The sequence below is a fragment of the Cygnus olor genome, chromosome 1 (genome assembly GCF_009769625.2).
Source record: "Cygnus olor isolate bCygOlo1 chromosome 1, bCygOlo1.pri.v2, whole genome shotgun sequence".
NCBI classification, from domain to species: domain Eukaryota; kingdom Metazoa; phylum Chordata; class Aves; order Anseriformes; family Anatidae; genus Cygnus; species Cygnus olor.
In genome coordinates, this window is record NC_049169.1 from 100,379,508 (window position 1) to 100,403,396 (window position 23,889).

Genomic DNA, 23,889 nt, shown 5'->3' on the forward strand with positions numbered 1-23,889 from the left:
TGAGTCAAGAATGAAGCACTTCAGATCTCATTTCTAATGGGTTTATGTTGTTGACACAGACACTAAGTCCATATACTCCAAGCTGTGTATAAAGTAAACTTTATACTAGTTTACACAGGTTGCTATTGCTCTCAGGAAGAACCTGCACTATAATGAACAGCACTGTGCTGAGCTGTCTCCAGATTTTAGGGTCTGTCCTCCAAAAAAACGGTAATACGCACTGCTGAGGTTTTCTGACAGAAGAAATGAATCAAAGGTATTCTAGCTGTGCTACCCTCAATATGGTGTGACATATGGATGCACCACATATGGAAGCCTAACAACAGTTTTACTTACACTAACTTAAACCTAAAAATCACTCATCTCTGACTTTTGCTGGTCCACAGACAAACAAACATGACATTTTCAGCAACACCATATTTTGCTCCTATTTGAGAGGCTTTTTATTTTTAAAGTCCTGCCACCACAAACAGCACATGAGGATTTGAGACCATTCGTGCAAACTAAGGCATGAACCAAACACATTTTATACTTAAATAATTTGATAGTTTGCCTGTGTAAACTGCAACTCTGCATGCGAACTGTGGTATTCTTTTCCCATGTCCTCAGCCTTACTCTGGCCTTTTTGGAGAAGTTCTGACAATTCTCAGCTTGCATCTTTACCCAGTTTGTAAAAATGCATTTCATTCTAGAGTTTCTAGAACTGATAGGCAATGTAGCATTTGCTACACTTGCTTATGGCACATTTCATCAAGGATAGGAAACCCTAAAAAAGAAAAATACGGCACAGATCCTGTTGCTACCATATGTAGCCGTATTCAGGTTTCCAGATGTTCTTGTGAGAATTTAAGGTATATCAGAAAAGAAGTGATAAGTTTCTTAACCTGTCAACAGGAGAGAACTCCTATGATGTCTTCACTGTCAGATATGGAAGATTGTATCTGGTGTACTGCCTTTCATAGCTTTTCAACAGGTTGCGTTTTCTGAGGCATCTGATAGCCTTTCATACCCTTCAGAAGGGTCGACAGTCAGGATTTAGCTTCAGTTGTGCAGTTCTCCTTCTGATTCCCAGGAAGATGTAGTTCCCCTTCTCCCTGACTGGGGAAGCTATCCACTGAAGTACAGCAAAGCTGTATACAAACTAGGAAATTAACAAACAAAAACTATACTTAGTGACAATCATGACTGCATCAGGATATACACATCCATCCCAAACCTTAAAAGCACAGAAATAAAGAGGGGAAAGACTGCTGTATTCCATCACTTTTCTGTTGCCTAAACACTGTTGATAACACACTCAGAAAGGCTTTCACTTCCACGTTTGGTGAGGGAAAAACAAAAAAACACTCCTGTGTTTTAAACATTAGATACAAACAAAGTTCAGTACACATTTCATGCATGTTAACTTACATTGCTTTAACACTAGGAAGAGTTTACTTGATTGTGTTTGAGTGCAAATCTAATAGTGATAGGCTGCTGTCTTATCTTTTAGAAATGGCAGTGAAAGCCTTTGGAGTGTGCTAACAACGTTATAGGCAGTATGAAAGCGGAAATGGATATAGAAGTCCTTCCCTCTAACTTTATATTTCTATACTTCTGAGTGGGTGGATGGAGGAAGTGTAACCCAATGCAATCTTAAACAACACTAAATATAGCTCTGTCTGTTAATATTGGTTAGGTAAATATACATTAGATTTACTGAAATATTTCATTTTCTTCTTGGTGTGCTGAAGTGATGCTTAGATTATGGTTTGAGCACTACCCAGAATTTCCATGGTATTCAAACATCCTGACAACTCTGGAGCAACAACCCACTCATTAGATCAGCTTGTAACTTGTAATAATGTACTTACTATGCAAAGCAGATATTTAACTTTCAGGAAATACATTACCATGGAGTGACCTTTTTTTTTTTTACTTGATTTCTGGCTAAAGATTGCGAGCAGTCAAAATCCAGTTAATACAGCACAGACTGGAACAGATCTGGTTACAGTCTGTAATCTGCAGTAGGAACTACTGAGCAATTTGGAAGGACTGGGGAGGAAGGAAAATAAATGACTTAGTTCAGAGCTGCATCTAGTATTTAGAATTCCTTCTGTAATGAAGGGCAATTCTCAAGAAGTGATATTTCAATTCATAGTAATGTGTGACATTACCTTTGAAGTTCATTTCTACAAAGTAAATGCAACATGGATGAAATAGGTCCATCCATGCACTTAGTAAATTGGATATTCTTCACAGATGGGAATTATCCCTTGTCCTCTCAGCTAGTGAAAACAGCTTCCACTCTCTATGCTACATTTTAGCATAGGACCATGTTCAAGAAGCACTTTACCAAAAGCATATTCCAACTTCAGAAACTATTTTGAAGCATTTTTCAGCTCAAGCATTTACAATGATTGGCATGGAGTACGAGTTATCTGAAAGAATAGCTCAAAGAAGGAAGTTTGTGAGAAAAACAGACATATCAGCTCCAGAATTGAAAGGTGGTTTTATTACACCTTGTACCTCACATGACAAAATCTATAGTCAGACTAGACTTTAAAGAATTAGGGCTTTTCTGGAACCGTTTTACACATCTGTGATGAGACTTTCAGCATTCGATAATCACTGCAATCACACTTGTAATTGCTAATATTTACTTCTAAGAAACAGTGGCTTCAAGATCTCCGATCAAACATGTTGCAAACATTTTTAAGCATCCTTTACTTCACAACTTTCCTCTAACAGGCCTCTTTCTTCGGTTCCAAAAACCTAAGCCTCATGATGAACGTGATTTGCAAAATGTCCCAATTATCAGGATAGTTAACTCCTGCTCCAGATAAGAAGCACTTTTTTTTTTTCCCCAAATCTCAGCTTTACAGCTGACAATATAGATTGTATTGGCAATGCACTTGGGAGAGTCAGTATTTCGCTACATAGCACATGTGTGCTTAGAGTTCAAAAGTAGCTCAATTGCTCTGAATTAGGCCTAGGGGATTCTCGCATGAGGAACTACAACTTTCACTTTTGAAAATTTTCCTTTTTTTTTTTTTTTTTTGAATTGAATGCAAACATTCATTGAAAAACAGGCTTCCAACTTTGCTTGTGACGTAGCCTAAGGCGGCTATACTTAAAGCTGAATTTCTTTAAATCTAAATGCATTTTGATGATGTGGCTGACTCTACATTTTCTTCCTGACACAAGAATACCAAGAAAGAGCTTCTTCCCAGACAACAATAACTATTTTTCTCTGCAAAGCAAAAGGGTTCTTCTGTACTTCTAAAGGATCACCAGCTAAAAATGAAGGTGCAGTATGAATGGCTAATAGCATTAATTTCCCCATCTTTGCCTTCCCCACCTCCCTTTCCCAAGGCATAAAGCAATTCTATTCTGTTCTCAGTAGAAAGAGATCTCACCTGAACTGGTGATGAGGCATTCTGAAACCTTTAAAAACTATTGAACACACATACACAGATGTACCTAACAATTTTGTTTAGCTAGACTACCTAACAAATTTGTTTAGCTAGACTAGGCAAATTTTGTTAACTTTAACAAAAGAGATATTATCACTTTTTTTCAAATAAAGTTGAGACAACAGCTGAAGAGTCAGAGGTTTGTGAAGGGTATAGTTAAGATTCCACCTACACCTTTACTTTTAGATGTCTGAGCAGTGCGCATCAGCTGTACGAAAAGTGTCTGTCCTTGTTAGAACAGTAACTCCTTCACTTGAACAGGATGATGTGATAAATTGAATACTTATGTAGAAGGCAGAAAAGCAAGTGGATTATTGAAATAGCTTCTAGATGTACTAGAACAAATTACCTCTAGAACTCTTCACAATTATATCTTCAGTAGATCGCAAATATGAAAACAGAGATCCTGAAGTTCTGAAAAAACACTCTAATAATGAACTTTACTTTCTATTGCCACTTTAGATACTTGTTTCTTTATGGAATGACTTTATGAGTATTTCTAATTTTCTCAAGATCTTCTTTTTCATAGTTTGCACCACTTCTACGTGATTCTGTATCTTAAAGCACCTCTGACAGAATTGGGGAAAACAAAATTAAATAAATGTGCTGGACTGGACTGTTCCACAGAACTCTTAGGCTCCCCAGAGCCTCTTAAGCTTCCTGGGAAAAGCAAGAATAGCCTACTAGATAGAAAGAAGGAGGAGCAATATTTTCTAAGGTAGTAACAGCATGGATAAGGCAGCCAAAAGATCCTTCACTGCAAGAAAAGCAAAGGCAAAAACATTTTTACCTTATTACAAGTGGTAGTAACTACCTTCTTGGCACTGCTAATTGTACAGCAATTAGAACTGCTGATACAAGAAAAAAAGTGATGCAGTTGCTGATTTTATACAGTGCTTTTTCTTAAATATTCACCTAGTCCACAGTTCTAATACAAAAGCGACAGCAGAACTAGAATCGAAATTCTTGAAGCTCTACCAACATTAGATCAAGTGACCAAATCCTTTTGAATCTGACAAAAAACATGATCTTCAGTGGAAAGAGTAAAATCTTGACTGAGAAATGTAAATACAGCTGTAAGAGGTTTGTTTGCTCTCAGTTCCACCTTAGTCACATCCTTACTGTACATCTTTTTCATCTGATGTTTTTCAGCTCATAAGTTTTGTTTTCTTGCCTACTTATTTTTTTAAGATGAGTACCTAAGTTAGATAAACATTCACACTTAATTCCAGGAAGCTTAGCAGAGACTTATCTTCCTGAAAAGTCTCATCTTCATTTCCTATTTTTTCTGAAAGATAGATGAAGACCTCTTCAAGATATTAAGATGTTATGTTGCCCCTTAAGCAGATGAACATTGTTCATAAGGTAGAAGGCATAACTAAACTGCTGCAAAAGCCACCTGCAAAGCATGTATCAGGGCATCATCAGGGAAAACAACGCAGCTTTTTTCACAATCTCCTGCGAGATTTCTGCAAAAAGAATTCCATCCCTTTGGTGAAGAAGCTTAACCACTTCATGCTAATTCTGCTGATATAGACTGAATAATCCAGAGCCATCAGATATAAGAACAGCAAGTTAGACTGCCTTCTAAGGAAAAGGACATGACAAAAATATCTATCAGTCGCTTCTGCCAACGTAATATGGACTTAGATTGCTTCCTGCCTGGTTACTAAACAGTGACAAAAATATTTCTAAAGCCTAATATTTCTGCTATTCTTTTCTATTTCTCAAAGACCAGATGCCTTCAATTGGACTTCAACACATCCTCTGCAATCCCTGAGAATACTCTCTATATCCTGTGAGGGAGAAGAGCACTGAGAAATGTAACTTCAGAAAAATTAAGTTTGATTTATGTAAGGAACCTCCATTCAACCAACTTGATGGGAACCTAGTACATTTGTCAGATGCAGCCTGGTTTCACTACAATATTGTTTTTCCATCACTTCAAAGAACTGTAGAATCATTCAGGTTGGAAAAGACCTCTAAGATCATCTAGTCCAACCCTTAACCTACTACTGACAAGTCCACCACGAAACCATGCTACTAAGTTCTACATCTCCACACTTATTGAAGACCTCCACGGATGGTGACTCAACTACTTCCCTGAGCAATTCTGGAAAAAAATAAGGAAAGACATTCTCCTTGAAAGCCAAGCAAAAAGTTTCTTAGTATGGCTGTTATTAAAACTTCACATCCAGGGAAAACAAAAATGTATTTAGCAGTTTCTTCATCTCCTAGTCTAAGAAAAAAAAATCTCTCTGTAGAGATGGTCAATCTCTCGTTTGTACCACTGGGAGATGAGTCCCGGGACTTCCTCCTGATGGCTGAACCTAAGTTCAGATTCTGAACAAGTACGTGGTCTTTTGGAGGCCTAATTGTAAAGATTGACATAAGGGACTGAGACTTTCGTTTGCTTGTGTGCGCTATCATGTAACACGACAGGATTACAAAATTTGGTACGGCCAGGAAGGACAAACCACAGAGCAACATGTTAGATATCCTCTACTACTGTTCAGTCTAATAAAAAGTATTTTTTGATTTGGCTAAGCACAACTGCCAGTTTTAGGATTTATAAAAATATATAGTTATGACTAAAGAAGGTATTTACAATGTAGTTGGTCCATATCTGGTGGTGAAATCAAGAAACATCTAAAGTTATTTGATTCTCAAAGTTTGTAGCTTCCTTGTTTCTTACTTGAGGATTCCTATATCATAATTGTCAAAGGCATGACGCAAATTATTTAAAGCAAGTTTTTCTTGAGGTTAGTCCGATTTCGTCATTCTCTAGCATTACTGCCTACCCCCCCCCCCAAATCTGTGGATGATTATGAAATTAAATAATTCTAAATTGCATCTGAGAGATGACTGAGGCATTGAAATATTCTAATTATCCACAAAATTTATAATATACTTCTGCTTATAAGTAAATACATATCTATGTAATTGTGTACATACAACACAAAAAATAGTTTACCACCTGATATGTTCTTTCTAGCCTGCAAGACAAAAATTACCAATCATAGCTGAAAAGGTTACCTGGATCTGGGCTCTGTTTCCAGCTGTTATATTAGATATTGTCCAGCAGGCTTCCTTTTTGATAGATTCTTTAGGGCTGCTTAGCAAATGCAGTAAGCTCTGCAGGGCAGAACAGTTGAGAATTACCTGAACACAAAAGAAAAAAAAAAATCACATCTTAGAGGAAATTTAGAATAGAGAATTACATGAAATAAGGAATGCAGTATCTTCAAAAGCTAGAAAGATATGCCGTCAAGATAATTCCCAAAAAGCTTTATTTTAAATAATAGAGCAAAAACTAAGATAAATGTTTGCATTTTATATGCAGGAAAGTTAATGAGAAGAACAACTGAGTAGTTCAAATAATACAATACATCTTCATTATCACCTGAACATACCAAGATACTGAGACCATTACGATGAACAAAAATTAGACACCAATATTTTCCTATATTTTGGTCTTCTATGCTTCTGCACATCTGGAAGCTCCAGCTACTTCTGTTTTCTACATCAGCTGGCACAGCAGAGCAGATAATTGCCAGTGTTGTGCCCAATGACGTGAACGGGCAACTCTTGATGCAAAAAAAAAAAAAATGTAAAAAATTGGAACTTCACAGAAGAGAAGGTTGTTTTTTTTTTAAAATGTTAATTAAATTGCCATATCCTAAAAGAGTCAAAAATCTGAAGAGCCTACCAAGAAACACAGTAATTTTGCCTTGTATAGCGAAAGCAGGCAGCTTACAAAGACCTTGTGATACAAAATTTTTTTTGAGAAATTCTTCAGCCTGCTTGTGAAGGTGAAAAGGATGAGAGAGTCAAACTAAGTAATGGTGATAATTTCTAATCTTGAAATCTGTGGACTGAATTCCCTTGCTTATCACTCTCTCTCTATCCACCTCCTACCACCTCCTCTCAAACTCTTCACATATACCTAAAACTTTCCATGGCAAATTAAGAATTTTAAAAAATGAGAAAAATGAAAAAGGTTATGGTTTAGGATTTTCTTAGATATACACTGGGACAAGAGGGGTTAATTTTTTCTCGCACATGCCATCATTTTTTTTTTTTTTTAAATCTCCAAACACTGGCAATTATTAATAGTTGGAAGTGAGATGTTAGGTAAAAGCAGGTTTGTTCTCTGAGGCTGTACACAAACCTTTTTTTGTCAACTGGTGTGTATGTTGCTCTCGTATTCAGAAATGTATTGACTGTCAAAGCTGGGCTCTTCCTTCTCCCTCCAAGATCTGTTTACATGCAGAGATTTCAGTGTGTGTTCTGGACCCCTCTTTAGCATACAACATTGTCTGCATGCAGGATCATCAAGCTATCTTCCTTTAAATATTCTTTAGAATTTTAGGAACACTTAAGTATGCTCTTCTTAAAAAAAAGAGCGTGCAAAGGAGTTGAAACATTTTCTTGAACTGAACTCTAAGATTTCAATTTATGAAATGCACTGTTTAATTATCTGCATTACACATGATTTAGTGATCCCTTGGGGTTTTACTTAGAAAAACAACACTATGAAATCACAAAGCACTGCTCATGAGCAATCTGCAAAACAGCCACTGAGAAAATACAAAAATGCCAATACAGTCCAGCTACTCAACAATCAAAGTAACAATAAAAAAAACATGTTGACCTCCTCCAGCACTACTGACAAGATATTCAAACATTATCTTGCTGCTGACTAACTCATCCTTGTCTCTGACCTCATTGTCAGAGAGCAACAAAATTCAAAAGGATACACTTATACAAGCCAAGAAATAAGCATTGAACAAGCCTCAAGGTGAGGAAATTAGATTTTAACTTCAGCATAATTTACACAGAAGAAGCAATTCAATGCTTTGCATGGGGAATCACATGCTTTATGCATCTACACTTGACTGAATGCATCTTTGCCTAAATTCTTCCAATCATCTCACGCGTTTAGCTGCTACCCACTGGATGCTACCACTGCTATCTCCTGGATGTCCATCTCACTTCCTCCACACTGCACTCCTCATTTGCAGCTACCAGCGCTTCTTGATCCCACTTCTGCCATCAGCGTTAAAGTCAACAGCCCACCACAGCAAGCCTGTTTGAGCCTGTGATGTCAGTCATAGAATCACAGAATGGTTTGGGTTGGAAGGGACCTTAAAGATCATCTGATTCCAACCCACCTGCCATAGGCAGGGACATTTTCCACTAGAGCAGGTTGCTCAAAGCCCCATCTAGCCTGGCCTTGAACACTTCCAGGGACGAGGCATCCACAGCTTCTCTGGACAACCTGTTCCAGTGCCCTACCACCCTCATAGTAAAGAGTTTCTTCCTTGTATCTAATCTAAATCTCCCCTCTTTTAGCTTAAATCCGTTACTCCTTGTCCTATCACTACACTCCCTGAAATCCAGTTTGGTTGCGCATTTGTCTGACAGCTCTGCATCATACAGGCATGCTTTTTGCACTTCTTAGTTTGTGAACTAGAGTTTGATACTAAAATTCAGCAAAGTGTCAAAAGCAGTAGCCTACTCTACTTTGCTTTTTTCTCACCAACTGAGCCTGACAAAAGGATGTCAGAATGCACAAAGAAGTGGGAAAACTTTAACAAAAGGTTCAACGGCTGAAGCTTATAATGGGATCTTCTGCTCCGCATGTAAAAAAAAAAAAGAAGTTGCCACCAGCCAGTAGATCACAGGTGACATGTATGCAAGGCAAGGACTCTCTGCTCCCACTGATCACAAAAACTGATAGGAGCCACCATCTCTTAAAAAGCCTACCAAACAGTAGGTTGAAAACCTAGTAGTACCTCTGAGGCATCAGGTTCCTGGCTCCCAATTTAATCCCAACACAGTGGTGGGAGCCACTGCCTCCTACTTCTCCAAGAATGTACCCAGATTGTGTTACATACTATCCAAAATCTGACCACTCTTTTTTGGTATATTCGTCATAGAATGTTACTGGTGTCAAACGCAAGAGGCCCTGGATAGCCCCACCATGCTACATCATTCAGCACAAAATTCAGCACAAGAGGCAGACTAGCTTTAAACAAACCAGAAAGGAAAAGAAAAATGCACAGAGTATTGGACAGCTACATCAGAATCCCAGACACAATTATATAAGAATTAACAGCAGTTCAGGATTGAAGAGAGAACCTAAGAAAACCAATACGTATTTTGAGGTAACTAGTGTCAATCTTTTCACTTTCAAACTTCAAAAGGAACGGGAAGAGATGCTTGTGAATAGGTTTTATCAGGTTAATCACTATTAACAAAAAGATGAAGAGGGGTACAATACAAGAGAAAGTGAATCCATACCTGGGTCTGGATATCATCTCCTGTGACTATGTTCCCAACAGCTCGTAAGGCGGGAGATACTACTTTGTAGTCGTTGTGCCTAGAATTACCAAAGAAAGACTGAAGTGTTAACCATCCTGAATTGTCATCATCTTTACCTCCTCAAGGAAGAAACATGAGCTAGGGGAAAACTTCCTTGCTAAGTCTGACTTAACTCATCAACTGAAACAACACACACTTTGATTTTAAACTAATGGTAACTCTTTCTAGGGTTAGATATCATTTAGCTGCATCTTCCCATCATCGTTAAAATCAGAACTGGAAGGAAAAAGTAAAGATTTTTTTTTTCTGAAATGAAAACACTTCTTTATAAAAAACATACCTTACGTAACATTCTATTCATTAATTCAATGACAGATTAGCTTTAATCTAACAAGCCTTAATTGCCTTTTTAATTTACATCGTTGAAATCTATTGTTTCTTGGTTTTAGGTAAATGTTACAAAAATGCATCTGTTAGACGTGGGAAAATGTCTCAAGAGCAAAACTAGGACAGAAGTCCCATTGTTTCTGTTACTCATGAGTGGAGACAGGTAAAATTATAAAACTCAAATCTTGTTTTTTAGAAAGTTATTAAATTTCAGGATATATCTAATGCTTCCTGTTGAAGCAACCTTGATTTTAGGGAAAGGAGTGAATAATGCATTTGCTTAGAATGAATTTCTTACATTAGCAGTTCCACAAGTCTTCTGCAGACTCCTGCATCAATCACAGCCTGGATTTTATCATTGGGGCCATCAGACAAATAGGACAAAGCCCAGCAGGCATCAGCTAATACATCTGTATCATTGACAAAGAGCAGCCAGGAAAGCACACTGAGACAAGGTGAAACCTGTAAAACATTAAGAATAGATACATACGTTACACAATTAAAAGGGCAAGAATATTTATTAACATCAGTTAATTCTGTACATGGCAATAGAACTATGGACTGGCATCAAAAGCAGCATGGCCAGCAGGTCGAAGGAGGTGATTCTCCCCCTCTACTCTGCTCTCATGAGACCCCACCTGGAGTGCTGCATTCAGCTCTGGGGCCCCCAGCATAAGAAGGACATGGAGGTATTAGAACAGGTCCAGAGGAGGACCACGAAGATGATCAAGGGGCTGGAGCACCTATCCTATAAAGACAGGCAGAAGGGGTTGGGGTTGTTCAGCCCGGAGAAAAGGCTCTGGGAAGAACTCATAGCAACTTTACAGTACCTAAAGGGGATCCTACAGGAAAGGCGGGGATGGACTCTTTATCAGGGTGTATAGTGATAAGACAAGGGGGAATGGTTTTAAACTAAAAAAGGGAAGATTTAGATAAGACAATAGGAAGAAGTTCTTTACTATGAGGCCAGAAAAACTGTGGATGCCCCATTCCTGGAAGTATTTAAGGCCAGGCTGGATGGGGCTTTGAGCAACCTGATCTAGTGGAAGGTGTCCCTCCCCATGGCAGGGAGGGTTGGAATCAGATGATCTTTAAGGTCCCTTCCAACACAAACAAATATGATTCTACAATAGCAAGGTCGTGTACTATGAAAATTTCAGACCTCTGTAGCATTTCTGTGCAGGGCTGTAGCTACATAAATAGGGAGGAGCAAGTCAGCAGAAAAGCACTATGAGAATTCTTCAGCCTCTACAGTACAATATCTGGCAACTTTAACTCATAGTTGTCCACTAAGACATGTCATACTTTGCACTAAAGCAGACATGATGCAGAGTTTTTTGTTCTACTGTGCAATGGGCATCTCTGATATAGGAACAACAACAAATTAACTAGGAGGCAGCAATATCAAAACAGTGGTGTTGTGAATATCTGCCAAAAAGACTAAAACCAATAGTTTGTAAGAAGCCAATACATTGTATCAAAGAAATTCAGAAATGTTTCTGGTATAGTTTAAGCTTCACCACCTTTATTGATTATTTGGACACCGCCACCTCACGACGTATTTCCTTTCAAATATTTCTTACCTTTGCAAAATCTGGAGGAGGATTTTTTCCTCTGCAGAGGTTGGATAGAGCCCATACAGCATTTCGGGTCATGGTGAGACGGTTCTGTTTTGAAAGCAATCTAAAACAAACAGAAGTTCCAAGCTTTACTTTTTCAAAACCAAAACCAGGCAACCCAGAAGGGTCAGCCACCTGATTCATTCACATGAACTCAGGTTTACGTTTTAACTGATGGAAGGGAAAAATGTGCTAGAATGTTTTTCTATAAAAATACATCCTGAGGAAAGTTATGCTTGATGGCTGGATACTAACCTATATATGCCAGACATGTGAATACTAGTATCCTGGCAAGAACAAATACTATTACACTAAAATCATCTTCATTTAACTTTCTAGATGTTGACATGGCAGATTAACAGTCAAGAGGCACAGGAATTGTGACAAAATTACTGTAAGTGGATGTATAGATAGTTTTGAAAAATACTCTCTTGTTGAACAGCCATTTATGTGTCAGTCTCAGTCCATCAGCTCTACTATAGACTTTTCTCTGTTAAGCTTACTAGGGTCTGAGAATAGAACTTAAGAGAATACTTACAAGCACCTTTAAGGTTTCCCAGACGTTTACAGCAGTCACATATCTCACAGCAACCACAGTTCACAGACTTTCTGTGCACAGTGGTTCCAGTCCCAGCGTAAGTCTTGCCCACTGGGTTCTTATAGGACCAAAAATTCTACAGGTCACCCCAAACCAGTATCTTTCTGCAGTTTTTACAGGATGATATTCACACACCATCTGCAGGGTTCAGCTTCTGCTCCATGAGACACAGGAATGCCAACAGCATGTTGTACTGTAATACTGACATCTTTATGATATCTGCATACCAAAGCTGCCCTCTTATGTTAGGACTACCACACTGATCAAAGCCACTCCAGTCTCTGGTACACTGTGCATCCCTTCATCTGAGATCAATCCTGCACAACTGTGCCTGTGCAGTTGGTTAATTAAGTAAAACAGTGTGAAGCCTCTAAATGAGGCATTTTCCTGACAGTGTAGAAATTACTAGTCATAGCGTTCTTTGGCCTAAGTTGAATGCATTAAGGCAAGGCCTAATTTTTCCACAACTGTAACAAATCATTTTCTTTTTCTGATAGCTATCCCATACCATACCAATGCCTCTGTGACAACAGGGTAGAACCCCAGAGAAAATTCTGATTAGGTATCAGAACACTGTCCTTTCACCACACCACAGTCAAATACTGCAACAGGTTGCTCTGGGTGGTTATAGAATCTATGTATGATTTTCCAAATTCGACTATTGTCATGGTTTTAGCTGGGATAGAATTAATTTTCTTCTTAGAGGCTTGTATGATGCTCTGGTTTAGATTTTTAATGAAAATAGCAGTGATAACACACCAATGTTTTCAGCTGTTGCAGAGCAGTGCTTACACATTCAATGACTGCTCATGCTGCTCTACCAGCAAGGAGGCTGGGGGAGCACAAGAAGCTGGGAGGAGGCATAGCCAAACCCAAACTGACCAAGAACATATTTCATACCAGATAGCATCATGCTCAGCAATGAAAGCCAGGGTAAAAAAAAAAAAAAAAAGGGGCGGGGGGGGAGGGAATGACATTTGCAATAACAGCTTTTGTCATTCCAAAAAATCGTTATTCATGATGAGCCCTCTTTTCCTGGAAGTGGCTGAACACCTGCCTGCTGATGGGTAGTGAATGAACTCCCTGTTTAGCCCTGATTGTGCATGGCTTTTACTTTACTTTATAAACTGTCCTTATCTCAACCCATGACTTCTCACACTTTTACCTTTTGAATTCTCTCCCCCATCCCAGCCGGGGATAGTGAGAGAGCAGCTGCATGATTCCTAACTGCGTGCTGGTTTAAACCACAACTAGTTAAGTGGCCAAGCAACCAATTTTGATCCCACCTACTACGAGAAGAGGATGTGACTAGATGACCTCCAGAGGTCATTTTAAATTATTCTATAATTCTGTAGTAGTCCCAGGCATCCGCACACACTGTAGAATAAAATAGCTTCAGTTTAGCCACGGCTAACACATTTCCTTTTAGGTACATTAAAAAAGAAGCCCCCATAAAGAAAACTGATTTGTCCGTGACAATAAATAATTGTTTTTCAAGGCAAAACAAACTTCAGTCTCATCAGGCACTTGAGCAAAATTCTGAAGAACATATTAAAACAGACTTACTGCAGTAAAGGGGGCAGGATATTACAGTCCAGTACATAGTCTCTGCACATAGTACTGTCTCCAGCAATGTTGCCAAGAGCCCATACTGCCTGCAATGAAGAACAGAATAGTAATTGTTTTTATTTTCACAGTTCAACCTATTCAGTATATGTATTAGAGTGGGAGATACTCTATTCTCACTGCTAGACCTTAGACACTTTACAACAGAGGAATGCATTCTGGTTAAGAGTTACATATATATACACACCCGAGCTCAATATATGATTCAGGAATATTAACGCAGATCTAGGAGTACCACCAAAACAGTCAACATGTATGTCTCCAAAGACTTTGCAGGTAGACATAACCTTATTCTATCCACAACGTGAGAACGTATCTCCTCAGGCTCAATAACACACTAATTCTACACACCCCCTGGTTCAGAGCTGGTTCAAAGCACAGGTCAAGCAAGTTTTGATCTACTCAGAGGTGTGTACAACAGCTCATATTAGTATTTCCTAAGAAGCCATTAAAGCATGCTTTGTTTACACAGTCACATTAAGAACACTAATACCAAGAGAGATGAAAATGATTATTTAAATGCAAGATTAAACAATATTCAAAATCAAAAAGTTCAGATGGGCACTGTTATATTTTAAGAGAACTACAGAAGACAGAACCAGTGCTGGCTATTAGACATATGCAGGACAAAATGCAAGGACAGCTATTTCCTCCCTTGGGCATCAGTATTACTCTAAGCCCTCATTTTGAGGAATAAGAACTAAAATAAGAGAAGACAGATTTCATGCTTCTTTAATTATCTTTTGTAATATGAAGAGAATGAATGATTTTATTAGATTTAATACATTTGGATCAAATGGTGTTTTTGATATCACTGTCTACTACACAAGAACTGCAACAAAAAAAAACAGGAAGTAGTCTGTACAAGTATAAAAGACTGTTTTATGAATTCCATGTGATTTACAGACATTTTGCCACACAAGAAAGCGTATGAAACATGTTTTCTTTTTTTAAGCAAACAGAGGGCTAAGTGTCATATCAAATAGAGACATTTATCTGTTTATTAGGTAAGATCTACACAAAGTCCATACAACCACTGGAAATACTTCCGTTTGAAGTTGCTGCATATTGAGGACAAAAGCAATCCTGTTTATCATGTACAACAGCAGCATGTCCTTGATAAATTTCTCTTCAGTTGACAGCTATTTATTTCAGTAAAAAGCAGTGTGTAAACATTTCTTTAACTGAACATACCTAAATTCCCCACAAAAAATATATTTTTTCTCTGTCTCTACTTGAAATAAATTACTCCTCTAAACAAATAGACAGAATAAGCCCTATTTGTTATCTGAAAGAAATTCTCAGATAATCTAAAATAAACTTACTCATTCTCAATATGCCAATTGGTTAATTGCGTTACATTTCTATAGTAACAAGTTTTTAAAAGATGGCAAAAAAGAGATGCTACTTTAAAATACAAGTGACTCCTCTTCCAGCCTAAAAAATTCTCCTCCAGCCACTCCAAAGGTCAAAAAAAACACTAGCAAACCTCCGTAAAATTAATAAAGCTGAAGCAAAGTAATAAAATGTATATTAAAAAATCCGTATCTGCATTTTGTCAGCTGCTAGATGCAAAATACAAAAACTACTCCTCTGTACCAATAACACCATAGATAGATCGACTGATAGAAGTCCCCAAACTGCAAGTTGTTATAGACTAGGAGACTATTGCGGAGAAGGATTAGTTTGCTTTGTTCTCCTACTGTTTTTCAGGCTTCTGCTGTCAGCCACAGTCAGAGAGTACCAGGCTATATCGTCCTTTGCTGTGAAATTGTACTGTTACTACTATTCTGGAATGTCCCTCTAAACCTAATCTGCATCAAGAAAGCTTATTTTTCATTCCAATTCTTATTATTTTACAACTGTTGTCACAACAGTTTGTCTGAAATTAAAGTATAACATTATGTCTGGCAGCCTTGTGGCTCAAGATGGGAGAAGGTAGCTACCAAAAAAAAATACCTTAAGAGACAGAACATATGCCAGCTCCGCCAAAGTTTCATTTGTATTATAACTGTAAGAAGCCATGCTTGTTGCTCACTGCAATGCCTGTATTTCTGCAGTGATGAGAAACCCTAGGCATGAATCAATTTCAAATTTCAGCAGGTTCTATATAACCTTGTGAATCATGGAATCACGGGGGGGGGGGAGGGGGGGGCGGGATTTTGCAATAATTTCCTTTTATTGAACATGTGGGTAACTGTACAACAATGCAGCCTCCTTGTCTGGACACCCTTACACCCACTGAAAACTGTATTTCACTCATCTGTAGACTGCCACTATAGTAGTATCTATTTTCAGGGCCGACAACAGTAAGTCGTTTAATCCAAGCATCTATTCTGACACTAAATGATAGACTGGTTCTGCAACAGCAAATGTCACATCAGAAAGTCTGGCAAGTGAAGTCCTAAAACTTCTCTGCTGTTTTCCTACTCTTGATTTTGTAGGGCAAAGAAGTCTGACTGAACAGTCTGATACCACAGGACTTGGTAACAGAGGATGTTGAAAAAAAAATCTCATGCTAACCACCAGTAGTTCTGAATCTTACACTGATGCAAAGTATCTTTAGTAAAACTACAGAGAGTACAGTCCAACGAGGAAAATATCTTTCCTTGAGGCACCATTTCAAGTCTTCAGGTAAATGAGGAACATAAATCAAGCTCATTTAAACTCTTCTTATCAGACACTGCTATAAACACAAAGCTTCATTGTGGTTTCCATGAAGACATGTGAACAATGACAAGTGTCTTCAGCTTTTCTGTCTGAATAACGTTCAATGATTTCCAATGATTTCCATTAATGCACACTCCTCAAGACGCAAATGGCTTGACTGCCATAACATTTTTGGCTTCATTCTAAACATCGCAAATATTTTTATCTTCTCTTCTAGACAGAAGTCAAAGTAAGAGGATATTTAATTCCAGTAAACTTCAGAGTTTATTACATTTATCAAAATGTCAGACTTAATAAAATTAATTTCAGTACTTTCCACTAGCCACATCCAGACTTGAAGATTAAAAGAACCCATAATTTTAAGATTCAGTCTTTTGAACCAATATCAAGTTGTATACAAACTAAAAACGCAAATGCTACCTTGTCAATTGACAGTATGGATTTTTGTAGAGCTGTATAAATTTCAATTTATTGCTAATGATCAAGTGTCGTTTTTTGCATGTCTCCAGCATATTTTACTCATTATTCAACTCCAGTGGCTTTTCATACAATCCTGGACAACCTCAATAGTCAGCAACAGTAAAATGCAAGTTTTCTAGAGAAACATTGAGCTATATGGTGCATTCTGCGAATAACCCACATGCTTTCTGACAACTCCCCGCTTTTCAGAGAATGACAAAACGGATGAGGTTTGAAGGAACCTCTGGAAATCATAGGGTCCAACCCCCCTGCCAACCAGGGTCACCTAGAGCACGCTGCACAGGATGGCATCCAGGCAGGTTTTGAGTATCTCCAGAGAAGGAGACTCCACGACCACTCTAGGCAACCTGTTCCACTGCTCTGTCACCTTTGCAGTAAAGAAGTGTTTTCTCATTCAGCTGGAACTTCCTGTGTACCCATTGCCTCTTGTCCTATTGCTGGGCACCACTGAAAAGAGTCTGGCCCAATGCTCCTGACACCATCCCTTCAGATATTTGCACACACTGACAAGATCCCCTCTCAGACGTCTTTTCTCCAAGCTAAACAGGTCCAGCTCTCTCAGCCTCTCCTCACATGACAGACACTCCAGTCCCCTCATCATCTTAGCAGTCTTCTGCTGGACTCATTTCAGTAGCTCCATGTCCCTCTTGTACTGGGGAGCCCAGAACTGGGCACAGCACTCCAGGAGTGGCCTCACCAGGGCTGAACAGAGGGGGAGAATCAACTCCTTTGACCTGCTGGTAACACTCTTCTTAATGCATCCCAGGATACCATTGGTGTTTTTGGCCACAAGGGCACATGATTAACCTGCTATCCACCAGGACTCCCAGGTCCTCCTCCACAGAGCTGCTTTCCAGCAGGGCAGCCCCCAACCTGTACTCGTGCTTGAGGTTACTCTTCCCTAAGTGCAGGACCCTGCACTCAACTTTGTTGAATTGTACAGCCTGTTCTGGTCCCTTTGAATGGCAGCACAGCCTTCTGGTGTGTCAGCCCCTCCTCCCAGTTTTGTGTCATCAACAAACTTGCTGAGGGTGCACTCTGTTCCCTCATCTATTAATTGATGAATAAGCTGAACAAGACTGGACCCAGCACTGACCCCTGGAGGACACTGCTAGCTACTGGCCCCCAAACAGAAAAACCCAGACGGTTTTTCTTTTGCACCGCCAAGAAAAACCATCTGAGCTCTGCCATCCAGCCAGTTCTCAATCCACCTCACTGTCCACTCATCTGTCCCACACCTCCTGAGCATGCCTATAAGGGTGTTATGGGAGACAGTGTTGAAAGCCTTGCTAAAGTCACGGGAGAGCAATGGATGTTGTTTACCCTCATCTACCCAGCCAGTCGTTCCATCCACAGAAGGATGGGTTTCCATGGATTCTGAAGGCTCTCAACCACCTATTCCATTACATGTTTGAATACTGAAACCAAGAGCTAAGCCAACCACCAAGTGTGCATGAAGTCTGTGCTTTTCTGTGGAGAAGAAATATTACAAATCAACACTTTCCACTTTTGGCTGCTGACGTGGGGAAACAGATCTAACGCTAGGATGAAGACAGTGAAGATTAGCTTACATACACATGCAATTGGACTAGTGCACACATGGAAGGATACCAGAGGGCCAAGAAATTACTTCTACTATGCCCCAACAAAGAAAACACCTTTCCTTCAGCAGCTAGGCTGATCATACTTCCTTATTACTGGAATATGATGCAAATAACTAGAGAAAGTATCTCATTCTCATGCCTCAACAACAACAAAACAACAGTTGTTTTTCCCGATTTTGATTATTAAGACCTAGTTAGTAGGGCTGCTGATGTATAAGCCAGAGAACAGATCTTGGATACCAGACTCACAGGTCAACTCTGCCGAACAGTGGTTATTGAAAGGAACAGGGATACAACTACAAATGGAAAAATATTGAGGGAAAAACAAACTGCTTGCTTTAGCTGAAAACACATACATTCCCAAAAGATAGCAGGGCTGTTGAGGGTGTTCCTGCCACCTGCTACCCTTCAGGTGCAAAGCAGAATGACAAATCTGTCACTGAAAGACGATCTCAAGAACCTCAAACATGGAGCATAATGCTTTGTATGGTTTTTGAAGGAAATTCTATGTTCATCAAGGGAACCCAAGCTGACAACTGGCTTTTACATATGCCTGCACTAAAGGACATCCAGGATAGAACTGCAGCTAAGACTGCACTGAAGCTACATCAACCTTAAAAGCATGTCTAAAGGGCTTTGATGAAGTCCTTAAATACTAATAACTTCAGGCTGGCATATCTAAATTTCTAGATGCATTTTGAAAGAAAAATAAATTATAAGAAGTAGAAGAAGAATAGGAGATATGCCACTGACTAAATCTCAAAAAAACAGTATACTAAAAATGGAGAGGGGGTGAAAAAGGGATAAGGGTGGGGGGAAAGGAGAGAGAGAGAGAAAGATGTAGTCAAGGAGTTTTTATAAATAATGGAGATGAAGCGTCTGCAATAAAATTGGTTTCTTTGGAAGGAAAATAGTTTGACCACTAATTACGGGGAATAACCAGGAAAGGCTGTTACACAACTTAAACAAGGAAATACAAGAGTTTAAATGATGGTAGAGTAATAAAATATCAGCCTACATAGCTTAATGGGAAATAGATCTTGTAAAAAGACACAAGCTACAGATTCATTAAAATACATGTTGTTTAATAAAGTTATAAAGATCCCTCACTGACTTCTGTAAGACCAACCATCACACCAGACTCAGAAACTAGCATATGCAAAACCAGTGCAATACATTAAAACTGGCCTACAAATAAGAAAAAAATGTTGGAATAATCATGATTAGATAAGGTGAACTGGTATGTTTTTCTGAATCACTGCTAAGGGAAGTTTTAAATAAAAGAAAAATTCAATGGTGTAAGCCTACTGAAGACAAAAACAGTAGATAATGATTAGCCATTAAGACAAATTAAATCACAAAATGAGTAATTTTCAATTTATACTATGATACATATTCAAAACAGTATTACTACTTAGATTTCCTTCTACAGAATTACTGTATCACTTAGTGCAAAGAATGATTTACTACACACAGCCTTCAATATTGCTTTTTCTCTTCCTATTTTACTATATGGTTGTATGCATGACTTCTGGCTTGCATGCCCTAAACACAGTTTTATTCTCTGTGTTTTCCTATAAGTTTATAGTTTGTTGCAAGAGCAGATTGCAAAATAATCATCTTCACAGTTCTCCTGTGAGACAAGATAAGAATCGAAGGATGATTACAGGGGAGAGAATTATGGCCAAAATGGTCAATCCTCCAATTTTGGAAATCTAGCCTGAGATATCCAGAACCAGATCCATTCAAAAAAAAATAAATCTAACCGCAAAAGTCACTTGCAAATGTGCCGAGTTGCATGTAACTACAAAAAGAAATTAAATATTTTACACAGAGCATTCAAAAAAGACATAACTATATCCACTTACTGAAAACTGATATAAGCAAATTTTTCAGCATTAGACACTACGTGGCAGATACATTTATCTCAGAAACCTGCAACCTCCTTAATCATAAGAATCTCTGCCTTTTTCCATCTACTACGTGTTCCAACTTTAACAAAAACTGCACAGTGTAACAATTAAAAGCCTCCTTTACTACTCACTGATCTGTAACTAGGGCAATGACCCGTACACATGCAGAATGAGAGTTATTATGAAAAACACTGTGCAGTTGTGTACTTAGTGCTATTCTGTAATGTAGAAGTACAAGAGCTGACACGTATGTGCCTAATACCTTTATTTTTTATTTTATTAGATATTAAAGTGATTTAAAAAAAAAAAGCTGTCAGAAAGAACAGGTTTTTGCTTTTTTTCCAAGCTGGCCTGAATTAAACCAAAAGTCAGCAGTTAAGAAGGGCTGCAACCTCTACACCCGCAGCACAGAAACCCATTATGAAAAGGTGTAGGTAACACTGCAACATTATCTTCTCTAGCACAGTTTACTACAAAAAGCAATTTTGACTGGTAGTCAGAGACTTACTGATGACAGACAGATCATGGATTCAACACCAGAACTGTGTAGAAAAATATTTCCCAGTAGCTATAACTGATTCTGCCTGCAATCTGAACTTTAATATATCAACAGTTTATTGGAGTCAGAGAGGGACTTAAATGTGACCCCCCTAAGCTCTTCCGTTAATTCACACACATCTGAAGGCTGAAAGCTGCACAACTCATTCTAAAGCAGGCTGGATCTTCCCACATACTCTCTGAACATCAGCAAGGATGACACTAACAACCTAATAAAAAAGTTAGCTCTTACACAGGAGACCGTTAGAAGTAAAAAATGTAGTAGCCTTTACAACATTCAGTGCACCAATCATTCTGCAGGAACAGCACTTTACAAGTGATGGCTGACTTTGTAAAGTAATGCCACCCCCCCAAAAAACAGACTCTAAAAATTAGTTTTTATATCATATAGCTAAGTCCGCATAGATTTTCACACAGGCAGAACATAGCATCTCTACCATTTTGGAAAGCTCCCCATCATATTTCTAGTTCCTAAAAAAAAAAAAAGTTGTTTCCTCAAAGAAAGATAAAAAAAATGACAAAAATACTTATTTCCTTGAACATAATTTTCTGGGGCAACCAAATTCTCTTTGAACACCTTTGCCAAAATTATTCAGCCCGAGACAGGCCATTGAAAACTGAAAGTTACAGAGTGGAAAGCTGCAAGCAGCTGGAAAAAAAGTGTCTGTCTTGTGTAAAATGTTAGGCAACCTTAAGTACAGGTGGCACATTCTGTGCCAGCTACAAGATAAAGGCAAGTTACACAAAGCGATCCAATACTTTTGAGTCGGACTCCTCCAATCATGCATCTCAATACAGCCAAATGCAAGGTCAGACATCCAGGAAGAGAGAATAGAGGGCACACTTACAGGATGGAGAACTGAGCCCTGGAAGTCAGTGACTCTGCAAAGAACAATGGATCACATTGGATAATCGGCTTAACCTGAGCTCACAGCAAGCTTCTGTGGCAAAGAGCCCTCAAAGACATCTTGGATATTTATGCAGGGAAGAATCAAGTTGAAGTTAATATTAGCTACCACCTCTGCAAACAGCATTGATGGAGCAGCACTACTTGGAATAACCAGTGCTTGTTATTTCACCACCACAAAAAGATACTGAAACAAAGAAATGTTCAGAAAGGATCACACACACACACAAAAAAATATCCTTAATAAGAATTAAGATTTTAATTTCATTTGCTCAAGAAAAGCTTAAACTATCATCTATTATTAGCTATAGGAAAAAAAAACAGAGAAAACACCTGGACCCAAAGCTAGACAAATTTATATATATATATATATATATATATATATACACATATACATATAAAAGAGTTAGAATTATGAATTGCTGAAAATCTGTTCATCAATATGATTAATATTTCACCATCTTAAGTACTTAAAGCAAGATTAGATGTCTTTTAAAAATCCTACATAGTTCAAACATGAGTTATGGCCCTCAGTTGGAAATTACGTAGTCAAGTGTTTGGTCTATGCTTTATACTGATACCTTTGGGCCTTAAAGAATATTAATCTACGTTGTAAGGAAGGCATTCAAGCTGAATTTATGGATAAAGATCACATTTATTCTTTCACTTCAGCCCAACTCCCACAATAAAAACCATCAGCTTAGTAAACTACATTGCTTCACTATCTTTTTCTGACAACATCCAACAGACCTACAGCATGCTTAATTACACTTTTGCCTCCTTTTCCTACATTTTAGGAGAACCGAATCCCATAGTGTTTTATCTTCAGGAGTAACACACATGATCTTTCCATCTCTAAAGTGATTTTTAAGCAAGGTTTCTAGAATTCCTCAGTAAGCTGAAAAATATTAACTCGGTAGAGATCAAAATGCATTACCACATTGGCTGTAGTTAAACATATTTCCAGAAAAACAAAAAAGCAACACTTGCATCTTAAACTCAGGCTAGGTAGAAAGGGACTCTTGTGCAAAACTGCCAAACAATATACTTTCCTCTAAAGCAACAGGACTTTTATTAGTCTTGTACACCTTTTGGTAAGAAGAAAAAAAAAAGAAAAAACACAACACCATTCTTAATCTCTACCTGTTCCTGTACATCTTCAAACTCAGAACTAAGCAGCTCTATGAAGATGGGGACAGCTCCTGCTTGGATCACTATTCGAGTTTGAAGGGAATTTCCCGAGGCAATATTTGTCAACACCCATGCAGCTTCAAACTGGAAAACAAAGTACAGAAGAAAGTTTACTGGGACCCTTCTGTGCCACACCAAAAATGATGACTATGTGTCTTTTTTAAGGCCATTTTTTACTGGATATTCCATTGACAATACAGTAGAAGCCTGTAGCACAAAGACTCAAACAGTTTCATGTTCACCAGCATAGAAGAGTTTCCACATCCAATCCATCATACAAACAGCATGTGGGGAAAAATACTTTGGATACATGCTTTTAGTTACTGTCTACATACTCCTCAGAAAAAGCTAGCAGACCTTCAGAATTCTGCTGGTCTTAATTTGAAAAGTAATTCCTGTAAATTATACCTTTCCTCTATTTTGTAAGAAAGGGAAAAAAGGAAAAGTCCTTTTTGCATATTTCCACATACCAAAATTTGGATATTGCATGGCATTAACAAAGTGTTGCCTTATGCCTTTTCAAAGAATATCGCTTTAACATGCCTTTTGAAAGA

The 23,889-nt window shown here is 38.3% G+C and overlaps 1 protein-coding gene across 1 annotated transcript in view; it reads right to left on the reverse strand.

The window, feature by feature from the left end:
• KPNA1 (karyopherin subunit alpha 1) overlaps window positions 1–23,889 on the reverse strand; it is a 53,492-nt gene that overhangs the window by 11,727 nt on the left and 17,876 nt on the right. The window contains exons 6-11 of the mRNA XM_040572610.1: window positions 23,288–23,419; window positions 13,953–14,041; window positions 11,753–11,852; window positions 10,468–10,631; window positions 9,762–9,840; window positions 6,492–6,617 (exon numbers count right to left, since the gene is read on the reverse strand). Coding sequence (XP_040428544.1) covers window positions 6,492–6,617; window positions 9,762–9,840; window positions 10,468–10,631; window positions 11,753–11,852; window positions 13,953–14,041; window positions 23,288–23,419 — 690 coding nt within the window. The remainder of the gene's footprint in view (window positions 1–6,491; window positions 6,618–9,761; window positions 9,841–10,467; window positions 10,632–11,752; window positions 11,853–13,952; window positions 14,042–23,287; window positions 23,420–23,889) is intronic.